Raw genomic sequence first — 14,403 nt, forward strand, 5'->3', positions numbered from 1 at the left:
TTCTCATAGATGCCTATTTTGGAAATTCTATGTTCCTTTTAGTTCAAATCATCGCGGTGAACACAATATAACTTAGGTTTAGATTTAAACAATGTCCTCCGAATCTCACTCCACTTGGATTAAGCTAATGATTCGAATTGTATTAAAATAAAAATTATAGCTTATCAATAGGGTAAATTACACCGTAGTCGTCTGCTTAACTTTTTTCTTATTAACATTATCATCACTCAACTTGAAAATTTACTATAAAAGTTCTTACTAACATAAAAGGCACTCAATAATGAATAACCAAGAAATCAATAATTCAACTAAACTGAAAGAAATGGATTCATAGTAATTAATATTTGAGATGAAAATACAGTACAAATAAAAGCATTCAACAAGCTAAAGATTGATTCAGAAACTATGCCTTGAGTTTTATCTAAAACTGCTCCACATAGAATCTGAGATACATACACATATAACAACTGATAGAGATGACAAGAATCAAATTTCTTCAACTGATATAATAACTTGAAATTTTTGAGTATGAAAAGATCATCTCTAATAAACAGAAAATACATAAATTCAGTAATTTGTACTCTTTGTGAATGTTCAGATGAGCATGATTAATTCTTCAAATGTTTGCATAGCAGAATCTGGCAATCCCAGAAGCACATTTATGCTTTTCCTCTCTTTCCCATGAGAAAGGAAAAGAGTAACTTCCTTTTCGGGTAACGCGACAGGCCCTGACGAAACAGGCTCTCCCCACCCGAAATCTGTAATGTGGAAAGATAGCCTAGACCAAGTTGTGATCAACAGAGTTGCAGCCAGAGATGGTCTAGCTCTTGTAACTTCAAAAAAGTCTATGGCAGATTTCATATAACTGTCATCAACTAAATTAACTGCTTTCTGAACTAACCCTGTCGCGAACGACAGATGATTATCGACTAACTCCCCTGCTTTACATATAGAGTTTGTCAACACTATTGCATTTCCGAAGTACCCTTCAGGTATCGGTGGCACGAATCTAGACCGTCCATCAACAGCAAACAGCAGTTTCGTTTCTTGATCAGGCAGCATTTGTAACGCCTGGCATCGAGCCTTCCACACGAAGGCTGAGAGAGCTTCGAAAGTTGTGCATTTCGATAAACTTCCGTCTTCCATGGCTTTTGCTTTGAGTTTTTCAAGCTTGTCAGGATCAAAACAGAAGCACCTATAAAGCATTTCTTCTTCATATAGCTTGGTGGTAGCTGATATATCATCTATCTGAGCGAATTCGTGATGTGTAAACTCTATCTTAGGCGGGTTTCGAGCTTCTAGTATGCTTCTATTAGGAAAAGGAGGGACGGTTAGAGGCAAACCCCGGGCTGTTTCACCCCATGAGTTCACAAATTCCATTGCACCGATACCATCAAACATGCAGTGATTCATACATAATCCAAGAACAAATCCACCACACGTGAATCGAGTCACCTGGAATCCAACATCAGTTTTTTTAATGCAAATTCTGAAGAGAAATTTCTCTTTTCTAAACCAATGAAATATGCTCGGTGCTCGATCATTAGCTATTCATCACAATAGCATCTCTAAATTTACACAAAATGATCAAATTTTACACCTGACATGTGATTTAGGAGAGAAACTCACTGAATAAAACTGTAAACATCTTATGTTTCAGATGATCTTACAGCCTTAGACTGATAGTTAATATCCGAGTCCCGGTGTTAGAATCCAATCAGAAGATACAGAACTCAAAGACAGAACATCGGCTAGATATCTTCATGAAGTGGTGGTATTAGGATTCCATTTTATTGATCATGTAATAGACCATGTAAAACACACGAATACATGGGATACCATGTAAATTGAAGGAGAATGCACATATATATACAAGAATGAGGATAGGAAGTGGACAAATATACTAATCCCTACAATTGCTCCTTTGATTGCTGCCTGGAATTCTTCTATGACAGCTAACTATGTTCACATTTGTTCATACTATAACAGATCAGATTGAAGTTAAATCTTATTTCAGACAGAATTGTTTTGCAGGTAAACGAAAATCGTCCACGGGACATTCAGCTTTGAATATTCTATTGACACTAACCAATAATATGTTGCAAAAAGGATCAAGAGAAGCCAATAAAAAAAACTCCAAATAGCAATTGTTCAACTAGATTCATGGACAAATCCGCCCCATGTGAATCGAGTCACCTGGCATCGAACTTCAGTTTTCTATCTTCTAAACCAACGAAATATGCTCGGTGCATGACCATTGACTATTCATCACAATAGCATCTCTAAATTAACACAAAATTTACAAATTTTACACAGGGGAGAAACTCCCTGAACAAAACTGTAAACAACTTATGTTTCAGATGATAGTTAGTATCCTAGGTTCCGGTGCTAGAATCCAATCAGAACTCGTAGAGCAGACATCAACTAGATGTCCTCGTTAAGTTGTCGTCCGCACCCTAACCTGATTAGGACTCCGTTTTAGTGATTAGATTGAAGTTAAATCTTATTGCAGACAGGCAGACATACACTTGTTTTGCTGGTAAAGACCGAGCCTCGTCCTCAGGACATTCGGCTTTGAACATTCTACAGCTACTCTTATTAAAAAGGATCAAGACTTGAAGAAGCTAATAAAAGAACTCCAGATAGCAAGTGTCCAACTAGATGCGCTTATGTTACAGCCTTAGACTAACAGTTAGTATCCGAGTATAATTAGGTTCAGGTGTTAGAATACAATCAGAACTCAAAGACCGGACATCAACTAGATATCTTCGAAAAGTGGTCGTCCGCACCCTACGGAGTAGGACCCTATTCTACTGATCAGATTGTAGTTAAAATCTTATTTCAGACAGGCAGACAGACACTAATTTTGCAGGTAAAGGCTGAGCGTAGTCCGCGGGACATTCAGCTCTGAATATTCTACAGGATACTGTTATTAACACTAAGCTAATATAAAAACTTCAAATAGCAAGTGTCAACTAGATTCAAGGACAAAATAATACTTGTATTTAAACAGTAAAGATCAGAAAAAAGTCAGAAATAAAACCTGAGCAACCAGAGGAGGAATCTGAAGAATGTTAGTAGCACCAGGAATATCATAAACTAACTTCCCAAGTGTCTCAGGATCAGGTTTTGTAGAGTCACCAATCTCAGAAACTGCACAATTAGCTTCAGCCTCAACAAGAACAGCACCTTCCCCATTACAATTTACAATCAACTTCCCTTCTGAACTAATAGTTAATCGCCCCGCAAGAGGATAGTAATGAACAAGAACTTTTGCCAAAGCATTCTTAATAACTTCCATAGCATCTTCATTTCCTTTCTTATCAGACTTAAAGCAGTAAATAGTACGAACTATTACCGCAATATTTTGATCAAGGTTTGACAGGAAGTAAAGACCTCCCTCTGTCTCCTCTGCAGGAGGAACTAGAACAGGTTCACTCTGCTTAACAATGAGCTGAAAGGAACTAACACCCCTATCTGCCGCCATTGATGATACTGCTTAAATCTTAAACTGTAAATCCTGCAAGCATCATTTCAATTAATAGATAAAACACATGCTATCAAATAGACTCAATCATTAATTGACAAGGAAAAGATACCTGAAAAGAAAGAGGCCTTGTTCTTGTATATTTTTCAGAGGAATGGAGATGGAATTATATAGGAAGAGAAGGGAGAGGAGATTTGACTATATTTTGTTTTGGTTAACAAAAATTGATACTCATGAAAGAGACAGGTTTGAATTGATGTTTTGAAAAAATAAGAATAATACGTAATGTGACATTAATGGAGGAAGCTAACTAAGATTAAGAGAGAAAATGGGGGAAAATCATTGATTGATTGTTTTTTCTGGAAATGGTGGAAAGGTCATATGGGTTGTGGTAGGCTACTTGCCAGGAAACCAAAATATTACCAGCAAGCAAGGCTTGCGTGAGATAGAAGAGTGACTCCAAGAGTTGGTTGGTGGGGTTGGCGTCCAAAATTTGATTATTTTACTTTATTGGATTTCGAGTTATTTATCCATATTCAATTGTGTTTGTTAATCCAGATCATATTCATTTTTATTTTTTTGTTTTTGTTTTATTATGTTAATAGTAGAATCTCAGACTTAGTGATCAACCAAATACACAGTTTTAAATCATGTGGGAGATTTTAAATCGGCGTCAATGTTTTGTTTCACTTTACATGGTCAATGTTTTGTTTCACTTTACATATTCAACGGTTATAATCTTGCAACTGCATGTTAAGAACCTGAAATTAGGAGAGAAATCTCGTGAACTTACTGGAGGACAAAAACTCGTAAAAGGTAAAGTCTCATATAGACTAAAATCGAAAATCATTTTTAATAATCTGTTTGGTGAAACATTTTAATCCTACTTTTTTCGCTGTGGTGGATTTGGGGTACAATTCATCTTTTTTTAAGTAATTGGGAAATCAAGACCTAATCTCACTTTGTCAAATTAAGATCACAAAGGACAATCCATCCATCTTATTTTATAATTTGCACCACGTGAAATACCCAATCAAGTTCGATGCCTGTACAAACATCCAAGTACAGCATTCGTAATTGCAATTAATACCTAAATAATGATGTTACACGAGGAAAATTTTGAAAATTCAAGGAAAAGTCTACTATATGGGAAGAAGATTTAAAAATAAATCCAATACATTGATCTACATGTGAATTGCCAAGTTTGGTTGGGAAATACAGGTGCCAGCACCGACCGGAATGCATAACCGAGCATTAATTGCACAAAGCTAAAATATACATCTTGATTTAAGAATTTATATAAATTCCTTAAATTTGGTCATGCGGTCACACCCATCCAGGCACCTTGGAACACAAATAGCAGTCAACTTCTAACAATAAATGGTTCCAATAATTAACCGCCACTTAAACTCTCCAAGCACTATTATGGACGCTCACAAAACATAAATGAATTCATCATATATACATTCTTCCTGAAACCTCCAAATAAACGTGAACCACTGTCAGTTTTGTACTGAAATGTACGATTATGTGTATGACCAAGTACGATTCAGTTTTCTCGATAGGGCAAACAAAAAAAACACCAATTTTTTTCATAACCTCAAATTACCTTTAACATGAAAAATTTAACAAAAAAATATCCAGTGCTGTGCCAAGCCGCTTGAAATTGTAAAGAGATACAAAAGCAAACTCATGAGGTAAACGTTGTTGTCATGTGACCAAGAGGTCACGGGTTCGAGTCTTAGGAGCGGCCTCTTGCCAAATAAATTGGCAGGGGAAGGATTGCCCCCAGTACACCCTTGTGGTGGGACCCCTCCCCGGACCCTCGCTCAGCGGGGACGCGTAGTGCGACCGGGCCGCCCTTTTTATACAAAAGCAAACTCATAATGGATCATTCACAATATAATAAAAAATTCTAATATTGATAACCTGAATAACTGTATCTGATGCATAATTAATAACGTTTAAGAATGGTACAAAGTTTAAGAATGATTGCAAATCAACGGCATAAAGCAATAGATCAAACTTCCCAATTATTATTTTTATCTTGGCTCACCAGCAGGTCCAGACAACAAAGAGTTTCTAATCCAACTATTATATTTGACAACATAAACAACTATTGTTTATAGTTTCCAAAGCACAGCAAATGGTACAACAAATTAAAGTACTAATCTATCCAATCAACATCAGAGTTCCCAATCAATTAAAAAAAGAAAATCATTCACTAATTTATAGGGTGGGTCATTCAATAAATACATCTAAAAGACATTTCACAAGATGAAATGATTTGAAGGGAAAGCTGGGACAGAGAACTACTAAGGTCAGCTAGACACTACTTGTGCGGAGAAAGTTGTTGCTAATTCTTATGGTACAAAGGAACAAAACCAGTGGGGTCTTTTCTTCAGGATTAACGTTGCCGAGTCCACATTATTGTAATAATGTGTGTCATCAGTAACTATTATTCCAAACCCCTGGAAATGCTCTATACAGAGTACACAACATACCTCGTTTTCGAAAAGGCTAACTAATCACCAACATTGAAATGAACTAAGCATCATTATCTTCATCCTTGTCTGCATCATCACCCGCCTCTGCATTGTCTTCAACTTCTTCCTCATCATCTTCCTCATCCGACATATTGTTTATCACCTCTGTTATAATATCCTTAACCTCTGCTTTTCTATGCATTAAATCTACACCAAAGTGGGTACCTAATATGAAAACAAGTATGGTTAGAGATGACTTTTGGATGGATTGACATGTTTTATATAATAATGGAAGAAAGCAATACCAAGTTGTCGGAGAATATCTGATAAAGTAGCCTGCACAGCGACATAAACGGAATATTTAGATCCAGCATAACGATAAAACTCAAATGCTCAAATCCATGCAAGGAAAAAAAGGAAAATACTTACAGTATTGAAATCCACTTCCTTCAGAATATCAGCTACAACTGCATGCATGTCCTCTCCAGTTGGCTCTGCCTTTGGTTTCTTGCTCGATTTGGCTTTACCTAATGTGAAACATAAAAAAATCAGAAGTTCAGTGATATACTGTGTAACATATACTTTTAATGATATATATACACATATAAAGAGTGTGAGAGAGACCACTGAACTAATGATGTTGGGTATTAATTTAAATGAAAGAAAATGTGCTGATACATAAATCCAAGTAAACATAAAATGTACACCGAGATGTACACATGCCAAAAAAATAACAATAAATGAAAAAAGAAGCTGACATGCAATTCTCTAGCTATATGTTGTGAAATTATGTTGCTCACAGAGCTTCCATACAACAAACATCTGAAACTCGCAGCAACTCTTCAATATGCATGTACTAAATCTACATACCACACCATGTATATACATTTCAGCAGATAAGTGACAACATGCAACCATTTCAATCCACAAAGATAACATGGTTGACCTGAAAGTGAAACATAACACTTAGTGGCATTAATCGTGGGACTAATGGCGATGGTAATGGAATAATTAATATGACAGTTGATTATGAAAGAGGCATAAATCATGGGTCAAAATATGAGTATGGAGAAGATAATGTGGTTATGGAAGTAAAACGTGAAAGGAAAGAAGATGTTTTAAATGAGGAAGAGGCAGTTTCAAATAATAGTCTAATTGTAGATCCAAAAAACAGGTTTCAAGTGGGCTCTACTGGAAAGGCTCACCCATCATCATGAGTCTATTAGCCCGGAACTATCGTGGACAGACAACCCACGAGCAGTTGGCATTTTAATGAACCTTGTCCAAAATTACAAACCATTTATTATTTTTCGTTCTCGTATTGCTGGAAACTTTTCGGTCAAAGAAGGTGAAGTTATTGGTATTCGAGAGGCTCTTAGGTGGATCAAACTCAAGGGTTTGGGTGGTGTGGAGGTGGGGTTAGATGCGCTGTCAGTACAGTGGTGGAGCATATTCATCAAGCATAATTTTGTTCTTCTTATGGTTCAATTATAGACGATTATAAAAAAATCTTATTTCTAGTATCAATGACAGTTATGTCAGATTTATAGGTCGTTCTACGAATGGGGTGGCTCATGCTTTAGCTAGGTCTTCTCATTCTTTACCAGAACTTGTGGAGTGGGGTATTGTCCCTCCAGATTTTATTTTACATTCCTTGTATGTTGATTCCATTTAATGAAACTTATTTTTCTTCAAAAAAAAAAAAAACCACTTACCATGGTACAAAAGTATACTAGACAGATAACAACGCACCTTGATCCTTGGAAGAAGCCTTTGTTGGTAACTTGCTAGACTGTTTCTTTCCGGTTCCCTTGTCCTTACTGGGAGGGCTCTGGTCTCTTGGGCTTTCCTTCTCAACTTTCTTTTTCTTAGATGCAGATCCCTTATTAGATTTAGAAAGAGAACTAGAATTTCCATCAGCATCTTGCTTTGATGATGAGTCAGACGATTTTTTAGCAGACTTTGTAGGAGCTTTTACAGATTTTGAAGGAGTTCCCTTCTTCGCAGGTGTGACTTTCTCCTTGTGTTTAGTTCCCGAGGTCTCCTTCAAACTTTTTTTGGATGCTTTTTGAGTTGATGGTTGCTCCTTTGATTCATCTTCCTCTTCTTCTGATTTGCTCTCCTCTTGATCACTCTCTTCTTTTTGCACGCCACTTTCATCATCAGCATCTTCTTGGGAGTCATCTTTGGCATCCTTAGCTTCTGGTGAGTCAACTTTATCTTCATCTTCATCCACATCAACTTTAGATGATCGCTTCCGCTTTTCTCCAGATTGGGGTGTTCGCTTCCTTTTCTGTGTAGCACAGTAACTTAAGTCAGCAACAAAACCTTCCATTAAAAAATATACAAATGGAACACAACAAAGATGTAGCAGAAAGGAGATGAGTTACAGTACATCTGAGATTTGAATTGAAATACAAGTCATGAACATCAATTATCATTTGGACTAGCTGTTGAGTACTATGTTGCACAGAAACTTTGATTTTAAAGTGTTTCACATATCCATAACCATTTCAGAAACTGAAACTCTCAGAAATGTTCCGGCTAACACTCCCATAATTTATTAAAACTGGAAACTAGTTTCCTAGTATGTAATATGTTTCCAAAAGTGGAGTAGTGTTAATCACATGTTTAGTAAATCCCTCATATTTACTAGATCATCTTCTACAAGCTTCCAACATTAAAAAAATCTCTTTTTCAGCTTATTATGTGACCTGTATATAATTTTTTATGTATAAAAAAATGAATCATACATTCTTATAATTTAAAAATTTATAGATATACTCATATTTTCATTATTTACATGTTTCTGTTTGTCAATATTGTTTCCCAGATTCAGTATCAGTTTCCATGTAACACAGGCTGAGGAAAGTAAACAAAAAAACATGCTGAAAATTTTTCAGCTTGGAGAATTGATAAATGAACTAAACTTTAACAAATAACAAGAATATGACTCCAGTCATATAATGTCATTATCAGTCAAATATGCACATTCTCAGTCTAGACACTTGAGCAATTTGGAAATGATACTTGTAAAGAAATATGCAGCCATGGGCAGTCACATTAAGAATGTCATGTACCAACAAAGAAGTGTAAGTGCTTGTGATTCAGCACATTTATGTTCATGTCCCTCTAGATGTATGAGGAAGTGTAACTGGAAAAAGTAAACCTAGCTAAGGGTAAAAGGTTGAGAATGTTCAAAGGAAAGCAGTGAGTAAATATGTACATGAAAAAAACAAAGAGAATATATATGTATATATACCATACTTGTCAAGTCCAAAACCCCTACCAACATTTGATAATGGCATACCAACTAAGCTGTGTTCTGGTACAATTATATAGGGCGGCCCAGTGCACTACGTGTCCCCGCTTAAGCGAGGGTCCGGGGAGGGATCCCACCACAAGGGTGTACTGGGGGCAAGCCTTCCCCTGCCAATTTTTTTGACAAGAGGCCGCTCCCAAGACTTGAACCCCTGACCTCTCAGTCACACGACAACAACGTTTACCGTTGCACCAAGGCTCGCCCTCTTTCTGGTACAATTATATATTTACATAAAAAGGTATTCAAGTAGATAATAAATAAAAGCACGGCTGGACTTGATGTCTTAGAATACCAAAGCAATTATAGTAGCAATAGTTTAATAATAATTACAATAGTAACAAATGAGTAACTAAAATGCTTCCATTAAAATATGAAGATGTGGCACAATTATGTCAGTTTATGTTGCAACAACAACAGAATGAGAAAGGGACTTGATGTAATTATTATATAATGAAAGGTGTTTTTTAATACATAAAAAGCAGCTAGAAGGCAATGAAATGAACCACAAGAGATAAACCCAATATCTCATGTTATTTTATAAAGTATGTTTATTCATTACATGCATTAAATCATAGGAAACATGGAGAGAGAATATTTTGAAATGCAAGATACTTCATTACCTTGGCTGGTTGAGCTGAATCATCTCCTGGGCTTGCATTCTTGCCTGGTGTACCTTTCCGCTTCTTGCCTTTCTGGAATAAAAGTAAACACCAACTTTCAATAACTTAAAAAAAAAAAACAAAAAAAAACCCGACTACAAAGCAACTAAAAAAGTTACAGAACCTGTTGCTGTTCAGCAAGCAAAACATCAGTTGTAGCATGTGGAGATTCCAAAAACTCTAACAACTTTACAGTGAGCTCTTCCTGAAAACATACGCAGTCAGAAAATGCCATCATTTACAATAGGCAACAAATATCACATCAAACTAGCATTTTGTCATATACTACAAACCTTTCTCACAGTAGCCTTGCTTATAGGGATATCAAGTACATTACAAAAATCAGCCAACTTTTCTTTGACACACTTGTCAAGTTTCTCCCTTATCTTTGCTTTCTGCTTTTCCTGCATAGATATGAAACAAGCAATAAAAACAGGTTTCCATAAGTAACACATAATTTTTCCACGTGCACATAATTGATAGGTCCCAATTATGAAGAACAAATGTATGAATGGAGTCATGCATGCACGGATAAATGGAAATATAAGAAAGGAAAATTTATTCATGAGATGAACCACCTCATTCTCAGCCCACACATAGCCTGAAAATTGGCCTATATTTTTCTTCAGATTGTATGCCTGAAAACACCAAACACAAGTAATTTGGCAATGCTAAATAAAGCAATCACTATAAAAAAAGGGCGGCCCGGTCGCATTACGCGTCCCCGCTGAGCGAGGGTCCGGGGAGGGGTCCCACCACAAGGGTGTATTGGGGGCAAGCCTTCCCTTGCCAATTTAATTGGCAAGAGGCCGCTCCTAAGACTCGAACCCGTGACCTCTGGTCACACGGCAACAACGTTTTACCGTTGCGCCAAGGCTCGCCCTCTAAATAAAGCAATCACTATATACAAAAAAAAAAAGTAACAACAAAAGAGGGAGGATCCAATTTCCACAAAGTGAAATTTGCATTAATGCACTTCCAATTCATGAAACCATAATCTACATGGAAGAAGCGCAGATGCAAAGACCCAATCTGAGTGGAAAAGGACTCTTGTAATACTAGGTTGATTTAGCACCTTTGCTTTTTTCCCAAAAAGTATTATATGAAGCATCTGCAGATTGTCATCGGGTTTTCTCTTGGACAACTTGAAACCCACTGAAACAGTTCACAAGAATCAAACAAAAAACATTAAATGTAGGAATAACATAGTTGAACACAAGTAAAAAGCATCATGTAATCATTCTTTTCTTTAGTCAGCTATATCAGAAATTTTAATCTTATTTTTAGTGCAGCAAATGCACTACAGCTGTGGTGAAAAGTAAAAATCAAACTATCTAGGATCCCAATTCTTTTGGATTTCAAGTATCTGAACCCATCAGCAATGTATAAAGGAAAGGTTACAGGTTGAAGTTCTCTAGATGATTTCCTTTATATTCATAAAGGATTTGGTAACATACCAAACAGAACAACATTGATTTGCAGTTTAACTTTGCAGTCTGAGGACCCCTATTGTTTAAAAATCTGATGTAAATACGGTGCATATTGTTGATAATGACTTTTTAAAATAATGAAACCAGAATTAATCAAATCAAGTCTGATGCAAATAGACTCCAGATATAACATTGCAAAAATCTAGAATGAGAGAGCAATCAAATATATCAACTAGATGCAAGATAGCAAACAAACCACAAGTGGTTCAAAATAAACAGGAAAAAGATATCAGAAATGGGAGAAAATGGAAAAACGGAAGTCTTGGAATCTAATCATAAAACAGTCTGTCAGCAAACAAACCACCAATCCTCAGAAGATGTACTTTATCCAAATATTAGCAACCTTGGTAGCACACAAGTCATATACAAGTTACCAAAAGGAAAATTGGACCTCTAAAGCAATTGAAGAGTACCATTAGGAATATCTTTGAGTTGTGTGCCACGTCCCTGCAAAAGAAAAACCAATCTGATTAAAAATAGCCCCAATTTCAATCTCCCAAGGTTGCCAAACAGACAATTCAAAACTAAATAGAAAGGAAAAATATTATGGAGGATTCACCTTCTCAATAGACAGCGGTTTGCTTACTGATCTCCCAGGCTCTGGAGCAGAATACCTTTCTACCATCTTCCGCTCTCTAGTTGGTCTCTCACTGCTCGGAGTCACAGGCTCTTTCTGTTTCTTGTCTACAGACTCTTCGCTCTGTTTCTTCTCAGAAGATTCCTTATTCCGCTTCCTTGAAGAACTGCTCCGGCCACCTCGCTTAGCTTTCTTGGTCGTTTCTTCTTCCTCCTCTTCGGCATCTTCTTCCTTCTCCTCCTCAGCTACATCATCTTTATTTTCGTCTTCCTCTTCATCTTCATGTTTATTTTCCTCTTCATCTTCGTGTTTGTCTTCAACATCTTTCTCCTCGGGGTCTTGATTTTCATTGGGAACTTCTCCCTCAGGAGGTTCCTTGTTCAATTTCTCCTCTTCTTTGCTGTCGTCTTGAGATTGTTCCTCGTGTTCTTCAATTTTGGGGTCCTCCTTGTCCTTCACGGGAGCTTCTTCCTCTGGTTTCTTCTCCTCTAGGGTTTCGGAGGCCATCGAAAAGGGGAAATCGAAAATAGAAATGAAAGAAGTAGAACCCTAAAGTGGCTAAATGAAAAACCTAGAGATCGGAAAGAGGGAAAATTGGAGAGTGAGTAGCAGAAGAGAGAGTGAGAAACTAGGGATTGGAAATTAGTTTAGGGGAGAGAAGACAGGGCGGGATCCAATACACAAATTGGAAAGAGCGGGGTTCAAAAAATTTTGGTTTTGGATGCCAAAATTGAGAGCGGGCTTTTTTTAGGATGTTTTGGCTCCCTCCCGGCAAACCTCAAAAATAAATTCAATACCTACAGTACTTTTTCTTCCTCCCTTATTTGTTAATTTTTAAAAATTAATAAAATAGTATTATTAATTACGTTACTCTTTTTGGTATTATTCTATATAATTAAACCTAAACCTTTGAAATGGACAGTAAAATCAATTGGGATTTCAATAATTAAATAATTAAACCTAAACCTTGAAATCAACTGGGATTTCAATAATTAATCTATTCCGTTTTCAAAAAAAAAAACTAAACCTTGAAATCAACAGTAAAATCAAATCAATTAGGATTTTAATTTGGAAATTTTACTTTCATTTGTGCCCTTATTTAGTTAGAAAAATTATCTTTCTACCTCATTCAAAACCACATCACTGTAATAAATTATTTTGTTTATGACATTTATATAGCACATAGTACAAATTATAAAGTAAAAATAATTCAGCACATGCATTTGCGAGGGAAGGTATACTCATGTAATTTTAAATGCATTCACACCATAATTTTGGGTAAATTACACCAATGGTTACTGAATTAACATTATGATCACTGGACTTTACACTTTTTAACACTTGTACCCACTCAACGCCTCAAAACGACTGTTGACAGTCTCAAAATAAAAAATTCAAAAAGTGAATAATATTTTAAGAAACTTTAATTCTTGAAAATTTTCGTTTTGAGATCATTTGGGTGTTGTTTGGTTAGGAGATGTAGTGAATTTTTAGAGAGAAAAAGCTCCAAAAAAATATCGTTTCATGATAAATGTTGTTGTGAACAACTTTAATTCTTGAATATTTTCATTTTAAGATCGTTAATGATCATTTTAATGAGTTAGGCTCTGTTCTTTATTACTGAAAAAAACTGAACTGAACTGAACTGAATGCTACTGAACTGAACTGAATGATACTGAATACTGAACTGAACTGAATTTAACTGAATGCTACTGAACTTAACTGAATGATACCGAACTTAACCGAATTTAATCGAACGTAACAATTGATGATATTAGACTTTAAAATAATTTAATGATAATATGCTTATAATAATAATAATAATAATAATATTTCTACCAAAAAAAATAATATCAATAATAAATAAACATATTATTAAAGATTAAACTAAATTAAATATCAAATAAAATCTAGGCTCGATAAAATCCTATGACATTAAATAAAAATGAGTCTAATTTAAACTAAAAATATAAATTACATACAAACACAAATTTATATATAATTTAAAGCCTATGAAATTAAATACAAATTTTTATATGAATACACACTCTTAACTTTTTATTACAATTAAGTATTAAGGTACAAAAATACCTTTAACGTTTTGGGTCCGGGGTTATTTTACTCCTAACGTCTAAATATGAATTTTCATATGAATACAAAATCTTGACTCAATTTATCAATGTTAAGGGTAAAATTGCTATTGGCTTCTAATATTAGGGATAAAATTGCACTATTTGAGATATTAAGGTAGTTGAGCCAGTTAATTTTTTAGAGCATTGTAATGTAAACGTATTAATATAATATTTATTTACTTTTCGCAAAATTTGCAAATAAGTTGCACCAAATAATTATAATTATAATAAATAATGATAATATATATAA

General features: G+C 35.4%; 2 protein-coding genes across 2 annotated transcripts; both read right to left on the bottom strand.

The window, feature by feature from the left end:
* Window positions 1-329: 329 nt before the first annotated feature.
* On the bottom strand, window positions 330-4,480 carry LOC136227996 (omega-hydroxypalmitate O-feruloyl transferase-like). The gene is made up of 3 exons (XM_066016820.1): window positions 3,600-4,480; window positions 3,044-3,520; window positions 330-1,455 (listed from the first exon to the last, which is right to left on the bottom strand). Exons 2-3 carry the CDS (start codon window positions 3,485-3,487, stop codon window positions 595-597), a joined length of 1,305 nt encoding a protein of 434 aa, XP_065872892.1. The 5' UTR covers window positions 3,488-3,520; window positions 3,600-4,480; the 3' UTR covers window positions 330-594.
* Window positions 4,481-5,563: 1,083 nt separating this feature from the next.
* Window positions 5,564-12,808, bottom strand: LOC136228001 (DEK domain-containing chromatin-associated protein 1). The gene is made up of 11 exons (XM_066016833.1): window positions 12,004-12,808; window positions 11,858-11,891; window positions 11,030-11,109; window positions 10,533-10,592; window positions 10,248-10,358; window positions 10,079-10,159; window positions 9,916-9,987; window positions 7,726-8,266; window positions 6,403-6,500; window positions 6,279-6,309; window positions 5,564-6,198 (listed from the first exon to the last, which is right to left on the bottom strand). The coding sequence occupies exons 1-11, from the start codon at window positions 12,526-12,528 to the stop codon at window positions 6,035-6,037; spliced, it is 1,797 nt and encodes a 598-aa protein (XP_065872905.1). The 5' UTR covers window positions 12,529-12,808; the 3' UTR covers window positions 5,564-6,034.
* Between the last annotated feature and the right edge of the window lie 1,595 nt (window positions 12,809-14,403).

The sequence above is a fragment of the Euphorbia lathyris genome, chromosome 1 (assembly GCF_963576675.1).
Source record: "Euphorbia lathyris chromosome 1, ddEupLath1.1, whole genome shotgun sequence".
Classification (NCBI taxonomy): Eukaryota; Viridiplantae; Streptophyta; class Magnoliopsida; order Malpighiales; family Euphorbiaceae; genus Euphorbia; species Euphorbia lathyris.

What these genes read in the sequence shown, in the direction of transcription:
- LOC136227996 (XM_066016820.1), bottom strand. Translation starts at nt 3,487, where the DNA reads ATGGCGGCAGATAGGGGTGTTAGTTCCTTTCAGCTCATTGTTAAGCAG. An exon ending in TTCCTCCTCTGGTTGCTCAG is followed by an intron (nt 1,456 to 3,043) that starts GTTTTATTTCTG and finishes GTTGGATTCCAG; the next exon opens with GTGACTCGATTCACGTGTGG.
- LOC136228001 (XM_066016833.1), bottom strand. Translation starts at nt 12,528, where the DNA reads ATGGCCTCCGAAACCCTAGAGGAGAAGAAACCAGAGGAAGAAGCTCCC. An exon ending in AACCGCTGTCTATTGAGAAG is followed by an intron (nt 11,892 to 12,003) that starts GTGAATCCTCCA and finishes TTTCTTTTGCAG; the next exon opens with GGACGTGGCACACAACTCAA. An exon ending in ACTCAAAGATATTCCTAATG is followed by an intron (nt 11,110 to 11,857) that starts GTACTCTTCAAT and finishes GAACTGTTTCAG; the next exon opens with TGGGTTTCAAGTTGTCCAAG.